The 24,827-nt window shown below is 39.8% G+C and overlaps 1 protein-coding gene and 2 non-coding genes across 4 annotated transcripts; 2 read left to right on the top strand and 1 right to left on the bottom strand.

Moving 5' to 3' along the window:
* Positions 1-16,475: 16,475 nt before the first annotated feature.
* LOC127772307 (probable protein phosphatase 2C 39) lies at positions 16,476-20,449 on the top strand. Of its 2 annotated transcripts, none has more exons than XM_052298336.1 (6): positions 16,476-16,753; positions 16,880-17,045; positions 17,156-17,284; positions 18,076-19,377; positions 19,474-19,738; positions 20,039-20,449. In XM_052298336.1, the coding sequence occupies exons 4-6, from the start codon at positions 18,208-18,210 to the stop codon at positions 20,164-20,166; spliced, it is 1,563 nt and encodes a 520-aa protein (XP_052154296.1). In that variant the 5' UTR covers positions 16,476-16,753; positions 16,880-17,045; positions 17,156-17,284; positions 18,076-18,207; the 3' UTR covers positions 20,167-20,449. The 2 variants fall into 2 exon arrangements, with proteins under 2 accessions (XP_052154296.1, XP_052154297.1); XM_052298337.1 differs by having other exon boundaries at positions 17,156-17,287.
* A 1,716-nt stretch (positions 20,450-22,165) lies between these two features.
* TRNAT-UGU (transfer RNA threonine (anticodon UGU)) lies at positions 22,166-22,238 on the top strand. Its single transcript has one exon. It is a non-coding gene; the product is annotated as a tRNA-Thr (tRNA).
* A 1,169-nt stretch (positions 22,239-23,407) lies between these two features.
* On the bottom strand, positions 23,408-23,494 carry TRNAS-GGA (transfer RNA serine (anticodon GGA)). The gene has a single exon. It is a non-coding gene; the product is annotated as a tRNA-Ser (tRNA).
* Positions 23,495-24,827: the final 1,333 nt, after the last annotated feature.

Below are 24,827 nucleotides of genomic sequence, written 5' to 3'. Positions count from 1 at the left end.
AGTTAGGTGCCATCGTCCAGTACATGGTCCTTACCAGGATCAGCTATGAGGAGTGGGTGCTGCTCATGACAGTGAAGGTGATCTGTGTCTGATTTCTAGAATTCTTATTAGGCACAGCACAAGGGCTCTAATAGGCCATGGAGCCAAGGAGGTAGATTACCAGGAGGATAAGCTCACGCTACACATCGTAAGGACCATGCCACCTGAGATGCTCAGGGCACTGTCCACCAAACAGACGGCGTAGTCAGCATGGGAGGTGATCAAGACCATAAGTGTTGGCGTCTAACACATACGCGAGGCGAAAGAGCAGCTGCTAATGCAAGGGATTCGGCGAGATCGAGTTCAAGAATGGTGAGGCAGGTCAGTGATTTCTCCATCCGCATCACCGGTCTAGCCAACAACATCCGCGTCTTCGGTAGCAACCTCCCTAAAGCTGATGTACTGAAGAAATCTCTGCAGTGGCCCTGATCGAACATCTATCTCGCTGGATGAGTCATTGACATCGGGGAGTATATCTCAGTTGCGATCACGACCTAGGACAAATGTTCGAGGAGAACTTGTAGGGGTTCTTCACCACATCAGCTTTGGGGGATCGTCGTCCAACATGCAGATGCTATCGGCGAGGACAGTTCATGCGTATGGAGAAATCGTCGATCGCCTCGCCGTCTCTCATTATATGTTGCCCTTTCCCCTCGCATACATGTTGAGAGGCTAAGATCAACATGTACGGTCATGATAGCCTCACATGCCATTTGTATCTCCCATTTGGTGTAAATACCTGAGCATCTCAGGTGGCACGACCCATGGGATGGCGGCCAGCGCAGGACTATCGTGCTAGTAGTTCACCTCCTCGTCATCGTCAGGCTCAACGGCCTGCCGTAGCCCTTATTGCCTACAAGTTCACCTTCATGAGCATCGTCCACTCCTCGTAGTTGGCCTGATAAGGACCGGGTATTGACGTTGGCACCTGACTCCTTCACGACCACGGGAGGAAAAAAAGCTCGGGCTCGTGAGCTCAGCTCTGGCTTGGCTCGAGTTTGGTTGGTTTGGCTCGGCTCGTAAGCCAAACGAGCCAAGTCCAAGCCTCTTTTTTAGCTCGTTGCTGAAATGAATCGAGTCCAAGCTGGCTCTCGAGCCGCTTGTTTTGGCTTGCGAGTCTAGGCCATCATGTGTTTATATTGATTATTTTATTTTTTATAGAGTTATTATTTGTCAACTTAAAATTTATCATTAAGATTTGTAAGAATTGATATATAAACTTATTTAATTTTTACATATTGATGATTTGTTTTTGCTTTTTTCAATAATAAAAAAATATATATGAAGAGGTGTTTCGACAGGAAGGATTGCAAGCCAGCTCGAGCTGGCTTGAACCAGGAAACGAGCCAAGCCGAACTCAAGTTTTAGCTTGTTTTTCTAACTGAGCCGAGCCAAGCCAAACCTAGTTTGTTGCGAGCCACTTCAAGCCGAGCCGAGCCTGGCCCGTTTCCACCCTTATTCACGACGCGCCGCCACGATGATCTCTTGTGTGCGTGCATCATGGTTGAGGCTACAGAGTGGGGGCCAAGGGAGAGAGGTATGACGACACATGGGTGGTGTGCAGGAAAGCCGGTTGGCTGGTGTAGATTGTGCCGACACGGCATCAAGGTGCAATTTGGCTCTTAGAGCAAGTTTAATAGTATAGTCCACTACTGGCTCCAATTCATCTATACTAATTGTTACAATTGAGACCAGAAATCACAAACACACACGTGTTGGAAGAATGCAAGAACACGCAAAGGGCTATTGGTGAGTTGGCAATGTTTTCTGTTGCATTATAAGAACTTAAGCGCCCCTTTGAATTGCAGGATTGAAAAAACGTAAAAATAGGAAAAACGTAGGATTTTAATAGGAATGTAAGTGTAAAACAGAGGATTGCAAAATGCAGAAAAAAAACATAGGAATGACAGTTTGATTGAACTGCGGGGAAAACGCATGAATTGGATGAGAGAGATAGACTCAAAGGAAAGCTATCAAGAGGTTGAAACTCTTGCTAAATTTTCTCTAAAATCTCTATAGAATTATTCATTCCATAGGAATTTCAAATGATTGGATATGATTCAATCCTTTGTTTCAAAGGGTATCATAGGAAATTTTCTTATAGGATTAAAATTCTCCAAAATACCTTTTTCCTCCAATTCAAATGAGCCCTAAATAGACTACATGCTAACTGTTTCTCTAGGCGTTCCAGGCCATGCAACCTACAATTCTGATATGCTTACCATGTCCTCCAACTTGACCGCTCCATCATATCGCCGAGGGCATGTGATGCACACAATGTTGCCTAAGACTCGGGACTATTTTGACGTGCTCCATGAACTCGCTTGGGTAAGAGGCTATCGACACGACACAACGACCAAACCTAATCTTACTTTTTGATTGTTTCAATGAGAAAATTATTGAAAGGGAAAATAAGAATTCTAGAAATCAGACAGCGATCGTGCTCAACGGGAAAAAAAACAGAGAATAAGTAGTAGGATTGATTCATCACCCAGTGTTTATGAGCATCTTCTATTCTGAACTTTTCTGAACATTGCTGGGCCTAATCAACGCGGGCCGTGAATTTAGGTGATCTCACCGGCAATTTAGCACGCCTATCTTTAACCTTCACCTTTATGCATGGCTTTACTTTCACTGGTTCACAACTAGATCACATGCAAATCGATCTAACAGAAAAGCTAATCTTTCTGTTGCCTGAATCCAGATAGCCTTATCCATGATCTATATATCTGTCACTTCAGAGAGTGTTCGTTTCACCACAATTCTATCGCTCCCGCGAAGCACGGTGTGCCTCGCCGTGCGATTGATTCAGTCATTCAGGCCATGTTCTAGAGATTTTGTAGGATCTCCATTGCTACATATGCCTCCAAGGTCTTGACATGCATTGATGCATACCTAAAGGTCTTGACAATATATGTGCAGCTCATGATTGACAAAGCCTGCATGCTTGATGAAGATGACGCCATACTCTCTGTAAAAAAAAAAAACCCAACTTTTTTTATACAAATTTGGATATAACATAGGTCTAGTTGATTTTTTTTAGACTGAGGGAATATGTCTCTTACATAACATATCTTGAATGCTGATAATTTTAATCAGCAAAATGTTCTTTTCACTACCCTCTGCTAGTATATTTTAAGCTTGTGGTTGTGCTCACATATACTGAACTGATTGAATCTGGCCCTGCAAGCTACAATAACTAAAATGTGCATGACAAGATTTGCGACCCTTGTATTTAGGCAATTAACTGCCCTTTCGACTCATCAATGGTCAAGTGACATACTGACATATACTAGATATTTGATAAATGAAAGCAAATACAATACCCTCATTCCATTAAAAAAATAATAAAATAAAATCAACACCATACCCTCACAGCCCACTAGTCCACAGAGAACATCTCGCCAGTTGCATCATTGGTCATTATCAACATCGTTTCTATTTGGTTGAAAATTTTTACATTAGCTTGCATTACAGCATTGGTGAATCATCTTTGATGGCAGTATCGATCATCATTTACAGATTAACATAAAGCAACTTGCAGTAATAAGTAAGATCACAACAAAGTTGACTATTTTTCGACGCAACTTCCGTGATGTCATATATGGGTGCTTAATTCAATAGGAATGTGCAATATATAGGAGTTCATAACTTGTTTAGAGAAACACACGTTAATGCTAGGAGCTATATATGCAGGACTAACCAGATCTCTGAATTTTTCACATTCTTTTATACAGTTAAACATTAAGGGTCCCATTAAAATGGAGGGCTTGCAAAAGATATTTGGAGGATTCAACTTTCGGATTTTACCCTATATTCCCATTTGATTATAGGAAAATGGTAGAAAATTTTCACATGATTGCATTCTTATCATCAATTTCATAAGATATATGGTTCATTTTTCCTTGAGGTGTAAATAAGGAACATCTCTTTCAGATTTCTTTGTTTTCAATTCATGTAGTATTGAAAAACCATACTACCCCGTCTCAAAACATAGCAAAACTCTCATTTTTTAATTCGTAGTATTAGGTGGTCTATTATAGTACTCCCTCCGTCCTAAGATATAAGTGATTTTGATCGGTATATTTTGAATGGAGGGAGTTGTCAGGGTTATGGATACCACATACCTAATAGTAGTTGACTAAATCTCGGCAGGATCCACCACATACCATGTCTTATACGAAAACTGACCTCGAGGGAGTTCCGGATAAGGAAAGACAACCAGAGTTCTACATGAAAACGACAAGAACTATTCGGATTGTATCCATATTGGTTTCCCTAGTTCTACTTGGACAAGGGGACACCTATGGGTATAAATACAAGACCCACCATGGAGGATCAACACCTAACACAATCGACATAGAAGCCTACATACGCCAAGACACGCCGCCGGATGTCGACTTCAGGGATAAGCACGGCTAGTACTCTACGGTGTCTCCGGATACTGTTAGGAGAGACGAAAGCGCTATCTCTGATCTCGCCGGGCACGGATTCGAGGAGGAAGGCTACCCTGTTGTCGACTACGAGTCAGATCGTCAGACCGCCATGTCGACAACAGTTATATAGGCTACCCCACATATTGTACTGGTGTGATTATCATGAATAAGAGCAATACCGGCTTCGGCCAACAGGATGTAGGGCTATTACCTGACAGCTCAGGGGCCCGAACCTGTATAAAAATCCTCGTCTCCATCTCTTTTACCTCAGTCTCGCGTATATCCTAGCACCAATGATCCCCATACTGTCCAAATACCGTAGTCGAGACATCAAACGTCGACAGTGGCGCGCCAGGTAGGGGGATTTTGGTGCTTCAGGATTTCGACGAGTTGGGTTTAAGAGATGGACTCTCCGACAACAAGCTACTCGACGACTTCGGCTGTGGGGAGATCCAACCTATCCAAGTACATCTTCCGACGAGATCGGAACCATCGTCATCAATAATTCGATCTCTCGAGATCGACCAAGCTTTGAAGACGTCACCGACGCGGAGAACGGCGTTTTGATGTTATCCATCATGAAGCCTCGGCCAGATCGACTACCTCGAGTGGATATTCGCCGACGACGGCATCGAGTCCGATATCAGGGTCTTTGTTGACTCGTATCAGACTCGGTTATCTTGGGTAGAAGCAGCAGATCGCAACCGACCATGACGACAGACGAGATAACAGGAAGCTATGGCCAAATTTCCTGCCCACTCGTGCGTTGCCACGTCACCAACCGGCCGACGTCCTGACGTCAGGAGGCGTATCAGATGTCCCTGTACAGAGCCTAACACCTATGCATACAATACACATACATGTCTACCCGGACATGCATGTACGCGTGTGCATATATATTGGTACGTACAGTGCTGTTGCATATGCTTTGACCACACGAGGTCGTCACAACATTAACACAGGTAATTAGTGGATTGATTTTTTAAATTGATCTACTAATTCCGTAGATATATCCGGCATATATCTACACAGGTATGCAATAATTTATATGCAATTTACCGTACCTATTTTTCCAGTCTATACAATATTGTCAGATCTATAATTTATTACGTTTACCTAGAGCATGTTTTTTATACAATATCTGTTGCGCGAGTGTCCCCGATGTTAAATCGACTACGGTTTAATGCTGGGGGCTCGCTCTATTTTCTTCCGTATAAATCATGCTTCCTTACGGTTTACATAATCCCTGACATTTACATTTGCTCGTTATATCCTGATGATACTAGAAGATCCATGCAGTTTTTGAGTACATACTCGATATCCTCTGCTATATGTCTTGCCTTCTAGAAAATAATTTTCAGGAACAACTGAGCACTCGAGTAGGTTGTGGTCGAGTACACTCCATTATCGAGAACATTCTCGACAAATGCGGAGTTATCGCACCCAACCTACTAAGGAAGACCGACGACCTATCTCATAGCACCGGCCATCACTGGACAACTCGAGAAAAGGTTGTTAACGGATAATTCCTCGCAAACGCCGTCGGCTTGATCACCCGATATGATTGCGAGCGGACATCCGGATATGCTATAAGTTGGGTATGTGAGTCATGCTGGCCACATGATATGCACATGTAATAAACCAACTTTAGCGCCCCTATAGGTGATTAAGAGACTCCTACTCCTGGTTCTCGAACCAGTAAAACGTAGTGATCTCTCTCGCCTCACTTTAAGTGGTCGAGTTACGACTACTGCCTGGTCCTTGACCAGCGATGTCCCACTACTTCCACTTTAAGTGGTCGAGTTACGACTACTGGCTGGTCCTCGACCAGCGATGTAGCGTTTCTCCCACTACTTCCACTTTAAGTGGTCGAGTTACGACTACTGCCTGGTCCTCGACCAGCGATGTAGCGTCTCTCCCACTACTTCCACTTCAAGTGGTCGAGTTACGACTACTGCCTGGTCCTCGACCAGCGATGTAGCGTTTCTCCCACTATTTCCACTTCAAGTGGTCGAGTTACGACTACTGCCTGGTCCTCGACCAGCGATGTAGCGTTTCTCCCACTATTTCCACTTCAAGTGGTCGAGTTACGACTACTACCTGGTCCTCGACCAGCGGTGTAGCGATTTCTCCTACTACCTCTACTTCAACAAAGTTGATAGCAGGTACACAATATCGGCAAGTGTTTTACCCAGAGATCCCTTACCACAACGACACCTAGCGTTGAAACCTATCCTACTGTCCCTTTACGCCGTCTTGACAAGGCCTCCGAGGAACCTAAGGGATCTTCGGCTGGGGACGCCCAGAGCCGATAAGGCCTTGTCGGATCCTGTAGAGACGAAAGACCATGTAAGATCTGGTCATGTAAGAGTTCTCGCCGTGCGTATTAACCAAGCCGTGTAATCGGAAATTAACTTTCCAACTTCATGGCTGGGGGCTAGGATCAGTGCTTGTTCAACCAAGGCAGGTCAAGGGTCCAACAGCCTTATCCTCCGAGAACGATTCTCCGACGACAAGGCTGGGGGCTAGGGAGAGTGTATGACTCTACAAACTGACTGATCGAAGTCGGTAAGAGAGAAGACGCTCATACACAAAACATTGGTCGGTAAATTTAATTCATTTTCAATTTACCATATATATTATAACATGTTACCCTTTGAGCATTCGCTCGGGGGCTCTTTCTATTTGATATTCTTTTCTGAGTATTGATTTCAGGAAAATTCTATTCGACATTGTGGAAGACTCCATGTCTCTATGGTTCTATACCAAGATCGACTAAGGCGAGTACGACCAATGTTGACAAGGCTCCGTCGCAGACTCTACGCCTTCTCGATCGCTCAAGAATGGTTGCTGGATCTCGACAAGGAATATGGAATGAAGAAATGGTGTACCCATCGAGATAAAATTTCTTGACTTCAATCCAAATTCTCGATTACAGCAAGACGGGAGACTTAGTCGTACGTTCTGTACTTTCTCGGTCGACATCAGAGATTGACTTAGACAAACCCTTTCGGTGCCCGCACGAGGCTGATAAAGGAAGTCTAACGTTATCTCTAAACTCACCGAGAACGGTCACATGAGCTCGATAACAGTTCCTCCGAAGTCTGCGGTTGAGAATATGAACTCGTTCATTTGCATCGAAGTCGGGGGCTACTGTCAGGGTTATGGATACCATATACCTAATAGTAGTTGACTAAATCTCGGTAGGATCCACCACATACCATGTCTTATACGGAAACTGACCTCGAGGGAGTTCCGGATAAGGAAAGACAACCAGAGTTCTACATGGAAACGACAAGGACTACTCGGATTGTATCCATATTGGTTTCCCTAGTTCTACTTGGACAAGGGGACACCTATGGGTATAAATACAAGACCCACCATGGAGGATCAACACCTAACACAATCGACATAGAAGCCTACATACGCCAAGACACGCCGCCGGATGTCGACTTCAGGGATAAGCACGGCTAGTACTCTACGGTGTCTCCGGATACTGTTAGGAGAGACGAAAGCGCTATCTCTGATCTCGCCGGGCACGGATTCGAGGAGGAAGGCTACCCTGTTGTCGACTACGAGTCAGATCGTCAGACCGCCATGTCGACAACAGTTAGATAGGCTACCCCACATATTGTACTGGTGTGATTATCATGAATAAGAGCAATACCGGCTTCGGCCAACAGGATGTAGGGCTATTACCTGACAGCTCAGGGGCCCGAACCTGTATAAAAATCCTCGTCTCCATCTCTTTTACCTCAGTCTCGCGTATATCCTAGCACCAACGATCCCCATACTGTCCAAATACCGTAGTTGAGACATCAAACGTCGACAGGAGTACCTTTAATTTGTGTGTGTGTGTTTTTTCTATTACACATTTCAAATGATAAGCTCACATACTACATCTATCCTAAAAATAAGTTCAAACTTAATTTAGAACGGAGTGAGTATCATGTAACAGTACACATTATGACGGTAGGTTCAACATGGAAAAAAAAAACACAACCATCCTCCAAAAAAGAAAGAAAAGAAACACCCTACCAGCACCATGATCAGAGTAGCTTCCAAAAATAAATAAAAAGAAAAGAACGGCAATACTGAAATTCCTGTGAAGTTCGTACAGACAACGTGTACTGCTGTGCAACACATGTTGTCCAGATCCACAAGATCCCTAGCTCCCCACCCCCATTCCTCCGTTTAGATCCTTGCAAATTTCACACGGATTCTACGGGCCACAAGTCCCATATCTTTTGTTTGTGCCGCCCCAATTTTTGATTCTTCTCATTTCAATTCGCCGGCTGGTTAATTAATCAAATCTGCAGCTCTCTCTCTCTCTCTCTCTCTCTCTCTCTCTCTCTCTCTCTGTGACGTCGTCGCCGCCGCGGTTGTCTTCTTCCTTTGGCAAGTCGGGTAGCCGCGGCGCAGCCGCACAAGGTTCTCCAGTTCTCCCCCTCTCTCTCTTTCGTGTTCATTTTTGTTTTATATCTATATACAAACGTACACATATATAAAATTAATATGCCATTAAATATGTCACCCAATAATGCATCACCGATCGATCGATGCAGATCCAACGCATACGCACGAATCGAGAAGGTTCATCCTACGTACGCATATACTGCATACGAGAGATTAATTAATTATTAACTAACTAGGCCGCGAAAGCGACGGCGAGCGATTTGGGAGGGAGAAGAGACGACGTCGCTCTCGCTGTCGATATGTATATATCGGTCGTTAAACCTATAGCTAGCTAGGCTAGTGTCCCTGTCAATGTCAATATGGCTGCAGCCAAATTGTTCGATATATATATATATATATATTCCTCTTCGATCAGAAAAGGAAACGCGACTGCAATCTAGGATGAAAATTAAAGGGTTTTCTGCAAGCGCGCACTAGCAACTGGCCGGGCAGGTGCAATGCACTGTCCTTGTGCCGTGATGCATTGGTGAGGTCGATGCCGATGTATCGGCCGCGGGCAATGCAAATATAATTCTGCACTATAAATCAGTGCCGTTTCTGTCCGTAGATACATCGGCTCGTGTAACTTGTTCATTCAGGAATAATAATTTTGCTCTAAATTCATAAAAAAAAAGTTTAATAGAGATAGGAGTAGATAAGAAATATATTCTAATAGAATCTCAAGTTCAAACTCAACTATAAATTTTGGGTGAATAGTAACCTAACACTGTTCATCTGAAATCTTTCATTTTTGCTTCTCTCAAATAAAGTTGGGTTCGTACTTGAGATTTAGTGAGAATGTATTTTATATGTACACAAAACTAGAGTTTTTAACACTTCGATCATTTTCACAAGATATTTTCCCGATAGGCTATTTATAACTTTTTGTTAGGATAGGAGTGATCTTTACATCATCGTGATCGTGATATCGGGTAATTTTGTATCTGACGAGATATATTGATTCTCTTGTGCGTTTTGTGGATATATCACGCGCGGTTGTTTGAGGGGGAGCAAGATTAATTCTCAATCTAGTAGCAGTAAAATTTCTTGGGTGCTGTTCAGGACATGGTTTTGCATTGAGGATAGGCATGCTGTGTTCAGCTCATTTGTTTTAACATCCACACTTGCGTGCCTATTTGGAAGTACTCCCTCCGGTTAAAATATTCGATGACTGGAACCAGATCTTTGTTAAACTCTTCAAATTTTACTATAAATTTCTGAAATGATTAGTTCTTTTTTGAAAAAAAAAGAGAGATATGCATAGATTAGCTTTGATGAATGCTATCATAAACCTTACATTTTATAAACTCATTTAACAGAAAATTAATGGTCAAAATTTTCAAGTTTGACAAATTTGTCGTGGGCGCCAAATATTTATAACTGAATTAAGCAAGTTGTATTATAGTTACCGTACAACTCTGATACATTTCCAATCGATTAGGCTATACCATATAATTTCAGCACACTCTATTAAACACTCGGATCTCTCTCTTTTGATCCAATTAATTAACTCGGTAATTTTTAGCCCTTAATGGAGAACACTGAGATGTTTCTTTTCACCTTACTAGCTGATACTAATCGATATGCAATGTTTAATTATGCCAAGGTTTAATTAAATATTAGAGTGTATTATGCTTTGGGCTATATTTTATTACCTAAGTTTCACTTTGGACCACCCTTAAACATATCTTTTCACTTTGAACCGGATAAACTTGCCATTGTTGCGATTTGGACCACCACGAACGATTTTTTTTTGGTACAATCAACGACATTAAACACATCAACGCTAGTGTACGGGCGAACTCCTCTATGTATGGTTCATATGTTTGCCGAAAGGGAAGTTAGATATGACGAGAAAAGTTATTTATGATAGTCCAAACCACAACAATGGTAAATTTACCTGGTTCAAATTGAAAAGATAGATTTATAGGTGGTACTTCAAAATGAAACTTAGGTAATAAAAGGTGGACCAAAGTGTAATTTACTCTAAATATTATAAGTCACATCTTATCCCAGTCCCCTATAACCAAACAAACCTTCAGCATTAACTAGGAATCCTTGTGTTTTTAAACTTTTGATATAGAATCCTTGAGTTGGTAGTGTTGCCAATTCCACCCATCCTTCCTTTATTTTCTAAATACATGTATGAGCTATGCTGAAGCTGACAGTATAATTTGAAACAAACTTTAATACAACTACAAAGTTTGGGCCCGGTGAATTTCTTGCAATGACGTAGGCGCGATGAAAAAGACATTATGCAGATCTAGTATATTTGTAAGTCTTGTAATAAAAAAGGATTGAAAAATGCTAAATTGTTTTGCTAATGACGCCAAGAATTATTGGCCGATTGAATTCATAATGGCCTTCAAGCCCCCCACAGGCCCCACACCCTGGATCGCTTTCAAATTATGACTTGGTGTTGATCAATAATTTGTGACAGTTGCATGCACAATGTAGGTAATGATCAGCTAGGTCAACCTGACGATCACGATTTAATTTGTATATGCATGTGTCACGACGAATTGCTCAGGACATGTACAAGTACAAATACGACTATCTCCAGCTGTCTTAAAGTACTTAATTCTATCCACGTCACCTAATGACAAAACATTATATGCACTGCCTATAAACACTCAACAATACTCCCTCCATTTTGAAAACATTTAGCCTTCAGAGATATTTTCTAAAGGGTGAATAGCTAAAGTGGTCATCCAAATTTCATGTAAGAATCGGTTTAGTTTTTAATGTTTCAATCTATCCATATTAGTACTCTAAGTTTTTGTTTTAATTCAAATTTATCCTTGAACCCACATAACCAAAATAAATGACAGTTATACCCCCTCATTCACATATATAAGAGAAAAAATTGCATGCAATGAATTCTTTTTATAGATAATTCATAGCAATTTATGTCAAACAAAAATAAATTATGTACTTGCAAGTGTATATGATAGCCATTAGGCTCAAGTTTCATGTGCACATGTTGAAATAATGGGAAGTATATATGCAATGTTGTTTATTCATTTTGGTTTTCTTTTTTCTAGTGTTGTATGCAAATTAAAGGCAAAAGGGATATTTTCTAACAGAATTGTTGACTAGAAATAGCCATATGGCATATTAAGTGGACCCAAGGATGATTTTGATCCAAAAAAAATACTTAGAGTACCTATGTGGACAAAATGAAACCTGAAGAATCAAATTGAGCCTTCGGTAAAACTTGAGGGACTAAATTAGCTATTCACCCTTTTCTAAATATAAGTCATTTTAGAATTTTAGACATTTTTTCTTTTTTTCTTCCATTTTTCTTTCTCGAGACATGATTTACTTTTATTGAGAAATAAAATGGGAGAGGAAGATGGAGGAAAGGAGAGCAGAAAATATACCATCATGTTTTTATAATGTTAAGAAAATACTAAACAGAGTCATCATGTTTACTTTGTGTGCATAGGAAATTAGGAATTACCCTGCTAATCAGAGTAACAGATGTAAAAGTTTTCTCAAGTTGTGGCAGAACACAAAACTATATTACCACTTGCAATATTTTTTTCTTTCGCAATTACGTGTGAAAAAAACATACTTACCATTATATGAGAAAATGTTAGCCACACGATCTGCACGACCACCTTGCTAGTTTTCTTTGCCAAACAAAACTATCCCTCTCACACATATATGATTCATCATTTTCAATTCTTTTAATGGATCATCAATTTAGTATATATAAAAAATGAACTGGAGCACTTTAATTGTATGCCCTTAATTAATAAGGTCAAATAAGAATTCTACTACTATTTAATAGTAGTATAATTCTATATTCTTGATCATGTTATTGAATGATAATCGGATGTAACTATTATGCATTTCGTTCATCACTTATTTATTCCTAATTTTCGTTATTTGCATTATATTATGCCCTGTTCTAGTTCTGGACATGACTGTTGTGCAGAAATTACAAACAAACAAACAAACCATGCTCTAGCTTTGTCATAACTGTACAGGACAGTGATTTCAAATGTTTTCTGTTTGCTGAGAAAAAGTTGACAAAATACACCCCTTCAATTATCACAGATTCGGAGTACTTTGGTGAAAGTGTTGTCACATACTCCCTCCATCAAAAAATATAAGAGACTTTGAATGGATATGATACTTTATAATACTACGAATTTAGATGTGCTCCATGTCCAGATTCATAGTAATAAAAAGTGTTCTATCCGTCCAAAATCCTTTATATTTTGAAACGGAGGGAGTAGCTAGTAATGCTTACAAAAATTACTTTGCAGCGATCTTACAAGATGATTCAACAAGCAAGATGAAATGAAAAAAAAAACCTCGAACCACCACGAATCACCATCAAAAGGTTTGACTTTATCCAGTTTTGAAAAATTAATGTGTTGATGTGATTTTATCCCAGTCTCAACAATTCACATTTGAAACTAGAAAAACTGAACTTATGCTATAGCTGAGGGACCATATACTCTCTCCGTCCTATAATATAAAGAATTTTGGGTGGATGTGATATATCCTAGTACAATGAATATGTACAGATGGTCTGTTCATATTTATTATGCTAGGATTTGTTGCACCTACCCAATTTATTGCTATATTATGGGACGGAGGGAGTACATGGGAGTACTATATGTATATATGTATATGAACTCGTGCTAACATCACAGTTTCCTCCTTTTTTTTTTATATCAGACGGCTCACATGCTGTTTGAGTAGATAGATCACAGATGACACCCGCAAGTCTGCAGGCTAATCCTCTACAGTACTACTCCAGTTCGTACGGCATGAGAGACCACGAGGTCAGCACGCTACTAGTACCAAAAACAATCTGCATTTTCGTCAGCGATCATCTATTCTGATCCATACAAACAACCCAAAACAAATATAATAATGAATGGCCAACTATCATAGGAGAGTACTGTAGAACTACCTAACATCAGCATATGTGGCTGTCGATCGCCATGGCCGTCTGATATTCGTGGGGATCGTTTTCGATGCCTCTCGTGATTCGAGCTCACTCCGGTTAGTTCATCGCATCTGCTGCTCGCCACATCTCACCAATATACTAAATTCTGCAGCGGCCATGCATTGATGCTTATCCTATAATTTCCCTTTAAGAAAGCGAAGGTTTGTGACACGGACTGGTGCCATTGGCTGATCGGCTGTGGCCACAGACTCGTAGTTAATTACATGGGGCGAAACAAAGAAAGGACAGTCCCATTTCAATAGTTGGTTGCTGCCGATTGGAACAGGTGGAATAGCTAATGATGACAGTAACATGGTAGTAAGTGAGCAAGTATAGTAGTGAGCTATAAGTTTACTATAACCTTAGATAAAGCAGAGATAGTGAAAAATTAAATGTGTGGGTTCTCATGCAAGAGCTAGCTTATCACAAGCTCCAAGACAAATACATTAAATGCATAAGTGAGAGATAGAGAGAAGAGAAAAAAAATATAGCCAATCTTATATCTAATCTATTATATATGTTGGCTTTAAAATGAACTAATAGTAGAAAGTAAACTATACTATTATCCTTACTCTAACTTAAGAAACAGAGATGTTTATCGGTTTATGCGAGCTACTCCCCTCAAATACTATGAAAGTAAGCACCGCTTGGTGCTGCTTTTTTCATAAAAAGAACATTTTTTAAATGTAATTTTCGTGAATAGTCTTGTTTTATAGGTCTTCTTCTTAGCAATCGTGAAAATAAGGCTAGAATAAATAAACCCTAAATTGTAGCAAAATTTAAAATTGGATGCAACTTTTTAGAAGGGCCGAGCAGGCCTTAAAGTACTATTAAATATTAATACATGCCAAAATATATATTGATATTTCCTACGTGAAAAATGGTATTATAATATTTATCGCTAAACATTTCAATGTATTTCGGAAACCGTGTTAAATCCTAAACATGAAGAAATAATAATAAATATATTTATCTATATTTCTACTAAATAGATAGAGATGTGAATGTATTATATCGATCTCCTCATACATGAATAAGAATAATTGCTTGGTCAATAATCCATAGTGGACTAAGTGGACTATTCTAAATGCTCTAGATTCATATAGTACCACATCAGCTCAATATAGAGGCCCCCGCGTATCTACAGTGTTAATGCGTTTGACATTTAGCATAAATCTACAAAAAGTTAGGTTTTCGACCACTTTTTAGGTACAAATTTATTAGAGATGGTTTAAGCTCAACATGAACAATACATTTTTGTTAATCTTAAGGTTATTGATCGTGGTGACACCATCAACCCCCATCGACTGGAAGGGGCAAGTGGCTAGCAGGGTTTGCATAAACGTGTAGCAAGAGGCAAGGGGCAAGTTTTTGAAACCATGTTAACCCTCACGGTAACCGCACGGTTACCGTGATAACCATCTTACGGTGGGGGTAGCGATAACCCCACCTAAAATTGTTTGGTGAATCCTGGTGACTAGTCACATATGCCAAACAAATCGAGTTTTGAATCCTAACTCACTTGCTTAGGTACTACTCCCTCCATACTCATAAAAGAAGTCGTTTAGGACAATGTTTAAGTCAAACTTTGGGAAAATATATCATGAATAACTCTCGAGTTGTTGAGTTTGAAAATATAAAAATTATACGAATAGATTTGTCTTGAAAAATACTTTCATAAAAGTATACATATATCACTTTTCAATAAATATTTTTATAGAAAAAAGAAGTCAAAGTTGTGTTTTGGAGACCGTGTCGCTGTCCTAAACGACTTCCTTTACGAGTACGGAGGGAGTATTATTTAACCAGAGGGGGGAAAAGCACATAAGAACCAATAGAAAATCTATCTTAGATCAATCTAGCTTATGTTTGTTCTATTCCTAGTTGTCATGCACCCATCGAGGCTTGAACACATACGTACCTCCACCTCTAGTTAGGTACTTAGGTGTCACAATTGCAACTTCTCGTCATCTGACCTGATCTTCTCATGCAAATTGTTGATAAATGAGTCATGTATCTTCCTTATCATAACTGGTGGTGTGTTTTTTATAACTGAAAAAAACCAAAAAAAGGAAGCTACTTTAGGGCACGTACAATGGAGACACTCGTACTAGTAATCTCAACCTGCCATATAGGATAATACTACACAAAAACCACACTACCTACAATAAAAACCACTTCTTACTTTCTTAGTATATTTTATATTTTAGAACTGATAATCTACGTGTCAGCTCTTACGATATTTAATTTGTATTATCATATCAACTGGAGTTTTGTATTATGGATCCTATAATAACAAAAAAAAAAGTACATATACACCCTTAAAAGGATAAATATAGCGAACCCACCTATCAACTGAGTACCCACGTAAATTTTCACCCCAAGGTTAAAGTGAAAAAAAAAAGTAAAAAGGAGAACGCGATCTCTCCTCATCCGCCGCCGCCGCGCCCCAATCCTCCTGTATCGCTGCGATGGTTAACTATCACTCCGATGTGGAGAGCGAGCGACGCGGTTAGATTCTAAGCCTATCCGGTCCGCGAAAATAGAAAAAAGAGGAGAGAAGGGGAGAATGAATCTGTTGCTTCCCTCTCTCTCTCTCTCTCTCTCTCTCTTCCACCAGACCAGCTGAGCTGAGCCACCACCTCCTCGATATATTCCCCGCAAGCCCACACCTTCCTCTCAATTTCTCCCATTCTCCACTCCACACCCGTCCCGTCTCCATCTACCCGCCACTTCCTTCTCCTCCTCCTCCTCCGCCTCTCAGCTTCTGCTCTTCCTTGTTCTTTGGCCCGCGAGCTGATATCTGCAGTTTGCAACCGAGAAGAGAAAAAAACGAACCGGGTTTTTTTTTGAGGTAAGCGAATCGCGCTCAGGTTTCGTCTGGTTTTTGCGTTCTGTTGCAGGGGGTGCGCGACCTGTTCTAGTGATCTTCCCTATTTCGCGTGCTGCTTCTTGTTGATCCGTGTTGTGCGCTGCGCAGGTCGGCGGGCGGCTAAAGAAAGAAGGGAGCTTTTTGGGTAAAAATTTAGTCTTGTTTTTTTTTTTTTCCTTCGCTGGTTGGGGTTGGGGTTTTCAGGGATGGGGGGAAAGGAGGGGCTGCGTCAACTGGCCCGATTCCCATCGCTCTGAACTTGATGGATGCATCTGTGAGTAATCGTATCGTCTGCGCTGTGCGCATGTTCCTTCTTGTTGATTCTCTTCTATCTGTTTCTTCTTTCTTCTCTTATCTGTGTTGTTCGGGGGGTGTTGTGTGTAGGTGAACGCCAAGAAGGTTAGTTTCTGTGGGAACACTGGTCATAGCCGCTGTGGTGAAGTTCATCGACCTGCCTGGCCCTGTCGTATGCGGGATCACTCCTTGAACAGAAGCAACCCCTTCTTACTTCAGGTTGTTGCTACCGGCCTAATCTGTCGCTAATCCCTCCGCTCGAGTTCTGTTGCCGTATGTGGTTCCTTAGTTTCTGTTTCCTGATGAAGTTCTTGATTGATTTGGTGGTGGGATACAAGAAAATTTTAAGAGTAGATCTCATTGAAATTTATGTTATGTGGGTTGTGTCCTCATTTTTCAAGAACTTTGCAAACTGTGCCTGCCATGTTTGTTAGCTTATGAAAATAAAATTCTGATATGTATAAAATGATGCCGTCTATATTTAACAAGGTACAGTCTTGTATAATTAATCTAAAATTGTTGTTGCAGTCATGTAAAAATTTAGGGGATAATATTACCAGTTGCAAATGTCAAACTACTGGGGCGTCTCATCGATTCCTTCCCTGCTTATATTTTGGATGGAAGGATAGTCAAACTAAGGACTAATAGTATTATGCTCAGGGGCAGTTGACGGAAACCATGTTATTCATCAAAGATTCGAGAAGCAATCTTGTTCACATACCTATCAATTACACCTCCTGTACGCAACTCTATCACGTTGGACTAGAAAGCTAGAATACATTATGGAAGAAGTCATTCGACCAATTCTAACTTTACCCCTGTATAATTGAATCTGATCCATTAGATCAAAAGTAATGGATGGCTCATATCCATTATAGGGTACTCTAAAGAAACTATAAATTTTGATGAAATATTTCTTTGTTTGGCAACGCTCTGCCGTCTTTATTCTCTACAGTTCAACCATGCTCAGACCGTACTTATATAAATAATGCTTTGTGTTAAAATTGCAGGTCTGGTTTGCGTTTCCATTTAAGTATAAAAGGACCTGTATTTGGCATGGGCTTTAAGTAGCATTTAAACCTTCAAAGCATAGTTTGACAGCAATATACACTACAATCGGTGTTATACTTCTGTTGAAAAAGATGGTGGATGAGGAACTGTTTGATAAGAGCTCCAATGATCACAGCATCAGTTCTGAGGAAGAAGACATGCTTGTCAGGAGTTATAGCAATCTCAACGTCAGCTTTGGATACCATTGTAATTCTTATCAGTGTTTTTCTCTAGACACTGATGAGTATGACATCTCTCCCAACAAGAGGCTTGAAACTAATACCATGATGACATCACAAAATGGATCCTTCACTTGTTTGTCTGGTGCTGCGATTAGTGCCAATTTCACGCTGGCCAATACAAACATTTGCAAGGGTCTTATCGGGGAAGAAATTTTACCAGAACTAGACTCTCCTAATTCTTTCAGAAAAATTGTTTCATCCCCATCAATGTCAAGATTGGACTTGTTATCCACCTCACAAGGCAGCCCTGTATCAACTGAGAGCTCTATATTTGAAATCAGTAAAAATATCTGGAGGTCCAGTGCCCCAACTACTGTCTCATCCAATTTTCTGACAAGTACAGAGATAAAAATGGCTGGTGGAGCTGCTGGAGAGGATAGAGTCCAAGCTGTGTGCTCTGAGAAGAATGGATGGTTGATTTGTGGAATATATGATGGATTTAATGGACGAGATGCAGCTGACTTTTTGGCAGTAACTTTATATGATAATATAGTATATTACCTATATTTGTTAGAGTGCCGGATTAAACAAGAAAATGGTCTATATGGTTCACCAGAGGGCTCTCTTAATGGTGTTAAAAGTGAGTTAACACTGGCCATGAGATTTGCAGAAAATGAAGACGTGAAATTTTCTGAAACATTTCGAGCTGGTGTGCTTAAGTGCCTCACTACTGCTGTTGAGCAAGCTGAAAATGACTTTTTATGCATGGTTGAACAAGAGATGGACGATAGACCAGATTTAGTATCAGTTGGGTCTTGTGTTCTGGTTGTGCTTCTACATGGAACAGATTTGTGCATCTTAAATCTTGGGGATAGTAGAGCTGTGCTTGCTTCAGTGCCGTCTTCAGGAATGGATAAATTGAAGGCTGTTCAATTGACTGAGATCCACTCACTTGAAAATCCATTGGAGTACCAAAAACTTTTAGCTGATCATCCTAATGAGCCATCAGTTGTGATGGGTAACAAAATAAAGGGGAAGCTGAAGGTTACTCGTGCTTTTGGAGTTGGCTATCTAAAACAGGTAACGTACTATAATTTTGTTTGGGAAGAAAGAGCATTAATGCATCTCTGTTCTTATGATTTTACTAATACACATGCTTTACATGTCAATTTGCAGAAGAAGTTGAACGATGCACTCATGGGAATTCTCCGAGTTCGTAATTTGTGCAGCCCGCCTTATGTGTACACAAATCCTCACACAGTTAGTCATAAAGTCACAGAGGATGATTTGTTTGTTGTGCTTGGTAGTGATGGCTTATTTGATTTCTTCAGCAATGACGAAGTTGTTCAGTTGGTTTATCAATTTATGCATGATAATCCAATTGGTGATCCTGCAAAGTATCTCATTGAGCAACTTTTACTTAAAGCAGCGAAGGAAGCAGGTATCATCCGAAATATATTATCAGTTTTATAATTTTAGTATTAAAATATGAAATAGTTAGCATTAAGATTCTTTTGCGCTGAAATGCATATTCCATATTATTACACCCTTAGACTTAATTAATTAAGCTCTATAGTATCTTGTAGATGCAGGGACAGTTAATAATCTCTTTTGAAAGAAATTACACCTTTGATGATTTTTATATTTTGCATAATTAGCATCATTGCTCCATTTTTGGAGTTATGTTGATATCAGGGACTTAACTAACTCTTCACCTTTTGTTCTTCCTATGTTGTGCCAGCTTTAACAGCTGAAGAATTGATGAGGATACCTGTTGGGAGCAGGAGAAAGTACCACGATGATGTTACCGTCATTGTTATCATCCTTGGAAATGCTCAAAGGACAATGACAGCGTCAACTTCACTCTGAAGATGCAGAATTCATGCAACAAGCTTATCAACTGGTAAAAAGTTTTGCGGATGTTCGCATATGAATGTGTTTTAGGAATCTCGTGTGATAGTTAATAAACGAAATGATGTGTATATATCCATCTGGAGTTTTGGGAGTGACCAGCCCTTTTGTTAGATCAAAAGGTGGACGGCAAATTTGTTTGTCATAATTTTGCACATGACTTAAACACTGATGCTCTTCTGTGGCATTACAATCAGAAGAGCAGAATGGAATAGTCTGAAATTAGCTCATGTTGTTATAATTGTTCCTTGTTTTTTTTAAAAAAAAAACTGTTAGCAATCCAAGTATGAGCCATGGTGTGGGATTGCCTGTTTTCTCTTGTTATTAATCTGAAGATATTATAGATATGTGGAGATGATCCATGGAAAGGCCACTCCCAGAACAAATGGAGGATTTGCAAAGTTGCAAGTACTACCAATCAAGTAGCATACCAAATCTGAAGAAGGCCATGTGGCAATCTGAAGAAGATATCATGTGGTGGATGATGAATCTTGGTCACATCACACATAACAAATTTCACAGATCTCTGGTATCAATTTTGTGATTCCTGAATCCTGATCCACCAATTCCATGTCGCCGCAAGCAAGCAGCTACCTGTTTTCTTTTGCAGGGATAGTGACCGGGAGAGCTATAGGTTGGTCCAACCTGGAACACACCGTTTGTCCTATTCACCTACCCATGTACACCACGAATCCCTGAGTTTTAACACATCACTCATGACAACGATGTCTTAATTAAACCTAAAACCACACCATCACAGGAGCAACAGACAAAGGACAGCAAGCATTCTATAACACAAAAGACCAAGGAATGGCCATAGGAATTGGCATTGTGAAGTCCTCTCTTTTAACCATTTCTCCACCAAGCATGAAGCAATTCGGCCATGCCATAATAATACAGGCTTTTTTTTTTTTTGCAGCGTTGGCATAGACTAATAGCAGGCTGCGCTTTGTAAAAATGGTGTATAATAGTAGGCTATAAGCCAGCTATAAACATATTTTAAAGAGATAAAGGAAGAGAGAGAAGAGCAGCGGGCTATAAATCTGTAGCTAGTTGCAGCACGGACTCCAAGACGTAATGTGTGTATGACAGGTGGGACCATGTATTAATAGTATAGTAAGTAACTATTGTATAAATTGACTATTACATTGGCTATAGATGATTTGGAACTAGTAGTAAGCTATAAACTTGCTCTAAAGGTTAAAGCGACCGATGATGGCGACCTCCTCCTCTCTTTGACACCCATATAAACATGCAGTTTTCTTCAGTGTAACTCTCACTTCTTCATCTGAGTTTGTGTCAAGTACTGTCGATCTAATGTGAAGTTTCTTTCGGTTTCGAGGTTAGTTTGTACTTTGTAGTAGTTAGTTTTGGTAGAGTTCTGGGAGAGGATGGAGGTGTTCATCCACGAGGACTACGTGAACAAGCGCAACGAGGTGAGGAGGGAGCAGAGGAAGCAGCTGCAGATGGAGCAGGCGCTCGCCGGCGTGTCTCCGCCGGCGCCGGAGCCCCGGGAGAGCCCGAGAGTGCCGGCGCAGTGCCTGACACCGACCGGCGGGCCGTCGACCACAGTCGGGTCACCGACGGCGAGCGCGACGGCGGCGGAAGCTGCCGAGACGGTGGGTCACCGTCTCTTTGACTGCCTCAAGCCGTATTAGTTTGCCTACTACGATGTGTCTATGCTACATGTGCAAGCGAATAAAGATGGATTTGGAATAAAGTTGCAATATAGAAATTGGAATAGATTCTATTAGAAAAATAGATTTGCGAATTAGAGAAAAAAGAAAGTTCAAAAAAATCTATCTAACTTTATTTTATGAAGTTCTAGTATTTTTTTCTAAGTAGAACTTCCAATTTCGAACTAGTTAATAGCTAAGATTAATAATTAAGATCTGACATTTTACGGATTTCCTATACTATACATATTTCTATTTGTTACATTATGTCTGTTATGTAAGCCCACTTAGCTCAGAGGTTAGACCATCGCATTTGTAATGCGAGGGTCATCGGTTCAAATCCGATAGTCGGCTTTTTTCTCTATCAATGTTCCATGAACAAAAATACCTCTTTTTCTCCGAATTAAATGGAGAAGCCAGGATCTATTATGTCGTTCTACCCTACAATTTTGCTATATACAAAACAATAAAATAAATAATATATATACAAAAGTTCAGATGTTGATGAAATTCCATTTTTTTGTGGTACTTTTAGTAGATTTTACTATGTTTATCCTTTACTTTAATTCAGTTTTAATTTCGATGTATTCTGTAATATAAATACAATGAAATTAATTGTGTAAAATGAAATTTCAATAAAAAAAAGGAGTCTTCATGTCCCGTTATCGAGGACCTTGTTTTAAAAAAATACACCGTCTGGGAGCTTTACCAGGACTCACTAGAAAAACACCTAAATCCGGAAGTAATCTGAAAAAAGAAATTCCATTCTGGGAAAAAAGAACAATATCGTATTCGTCTTCAAGAAAAACAGAAATTGCGTTTTCATTATGGTCTGACAGAACGACAATTACTTAGATATGTACATATAGCTGGAAAAGCAAAAAGTTCAACAGGTCAGGTTTTGGTTTTACTACAATTACTTGAAATGCGTTTGGATAATATCCTTTTTCGATTAGGTATGGCTTCAACCATTCCCGAGGCCCGGCAATTAGTTAACCATAGACATATTTTAGTTAATGGTCGTATAGTCGATATACCAAGTTTTCGTTGCAAACCCCAAGATATTATTACTACGAAGGATAACCAAAGATCAAAACGTCTGGTTCAAAATTCTATTGCTTCATCCGACCTGGGAAAATTGCCAAAGCATTTGACGATTGACACATTGCAATATAAAGGACTAGTAAAAAAAATCCTGGATAGGAAGTGGGTCGGTCTCAAAATAAATGAGTTGTTAGTTGTAGAATATTACTCTCGTCAAACTTGAACTTAAGGAAAAACGGAAAGGTTCATAGAATTTTCTTCCCCTTTCCCCGAACTAAATCGACCTAAGGCTCTTAATTTGTATTTTCCCATTCACCTAACAGAAATGGATTAACCCTAGGATTCCTTTTTGTTTTTTGTTCTTTCCTTTATGTGTATTTTACATACCATAGTAATTTGGTATAGAGAATTTCTATTAAATAAAGGTATTGTATTATTGCTGGAATAAATTGTCATTTGATTTGATACATTGTAATCATTGGAAAGAGAGGGATTCGAACCCTCGGTAAACAAAAGTCTACATAGCAGTTCCAATGCTACGCCTTGAACCGCTCAGCCATCTCTCCTCCATAATCTTATTATGGAAAAAAAACTGAGTGAATAGCGAGTTTTCCTATTCCTGCAGTACAGGTACAACCACAACCGCGCAAGAGTTCCATTGTTCTATTAGATAGAAAAATTCCTTTTCATCTAAGTGGACGGGTCTAGGATTTTTTTACTAGGAATTCCGCTCCCTCGAAAAGTTTTAGTTTGGGTTTTCCCCAAACCAAAGAAAAAGAGAATGGAAGAATTCTTCTTATTCGATAAAAAAGGAACCCTAGAATTCTGTTTGCATAAGGTATCCTACCCCATACAATCAAATAGAAAATAGGGTATGGGACGATTAATGACTTTGAAAATGCGAAATAGTTGATGAGAGAAGTTGTTGTTGAGAAAAGAAATAGGAAAGTGGAATGAAATCCAATCTTAGTCAAATATTTTCTATCTCTTCTTGTTCAAACAGAAGGAAAAAGAGAGAATTTGGGCTGAGCAGAAATACCTCTCTTATCCATTTGGAGCATAGGGATCGATTTATAAGAATTGAATGGATTTGTTTTTTTTTATGTTATTTTGTGAAGGAATGAAAAGAATTCTATATAGAATGATAGAATGGGTTGGGAATTATGCCTAGATCCCGTATAAATGGAAATTTCATTGATAAGACCTTCTCAATTGTAGCCAATATTTTATTGCGAACAATTCCGACAACCTCCGGGGAAAAAAGGGCATTTACTTATTATAGAGATGGTGCGATTTGACTCTTTTTTTTGTTTTTTTAGCCCTACCTACACCCCGGTTTTACGAGAAAGAGCGGGGATTCGCGGAGAGAAAACCAAATTAGTAAGGGAAACCCACGCTTAGGGAAGGTGAGGTGAACTAACAACTCCTTCTGTCGTGTATCCTCGACTGACGCGGCCTCGGATGCTTCAATTGTAGATTTTAGTATTGAGCGAAAGGTTACACCTACAGGATAGGTTCTGTATTACAGGCTAATCCTACTCTACTAGTACTAATAGGTAGCATAGGGGATAAAAGCACTACACCTAGAAATAGGAATCAACAAGAGAAAAACTTTGTTAGAAATTAACTCTTTCCTGATTGGTATCAGGGCTGGGAAGAATGGTTGGGATAACAAACAACCATCAAGTTTGTACTTTGGATACCCCTATAACCATCAAAGATCGTTGAAGTGGCTAATTCCTCTAAATAGGAGGCATTGAGAACAAAGAAATTCTTGGAGCTATCGTTTTCCTCTAGCATTAATAGAATTCATTGGTGTTAAGAAAAACCTCTTGTGGGAAGGTTGGCTAGAGATTTCTTGGAAAAATACCAGCCCCTTTCGGTCCATAATGAGATGGA

Source organism: Oryza glaberrima, chromosome 4, assembly GCF_000147395.1.
Source record: "Oryza glaberrima chromosome 4, OglaRS2, whole genome shotgun sequence".
Taxonomy (NCBI): Eukaryota; Viridiplantae; Streptophyta; class Magnoliopsida; order Poales; family Poaceae; genus Oryza; species Oryza glaberrima.
Note: the sequence above shows the minus strand (reverse complement) of the source record. Positions and strands in the feature narration are given on the sequence as shown.

Coding starts and splice junctions, on each gene's coding strand:
- LOC127772307 (XM_052298336.1), top strand. CDS start 18,208: ATGGTGGATGAGGAACTGTTTGATAAGAGCTCCAATGATCACAGCATC. Junction 19,378..19,473: donor GAGTTGGCTATCTAAAACAG/GTAACGTACTAT, acceptor GTCAATTTGCAG/AAGAAGTTGAACGATGCACT. Junction 19,739..20,038: donor TAAAGCAGCGAAGGAAGCAG/GTATCATCCGAA, acceptor ATGTTGTGCCAG/CTTTAACAGCTGAAGAATTG.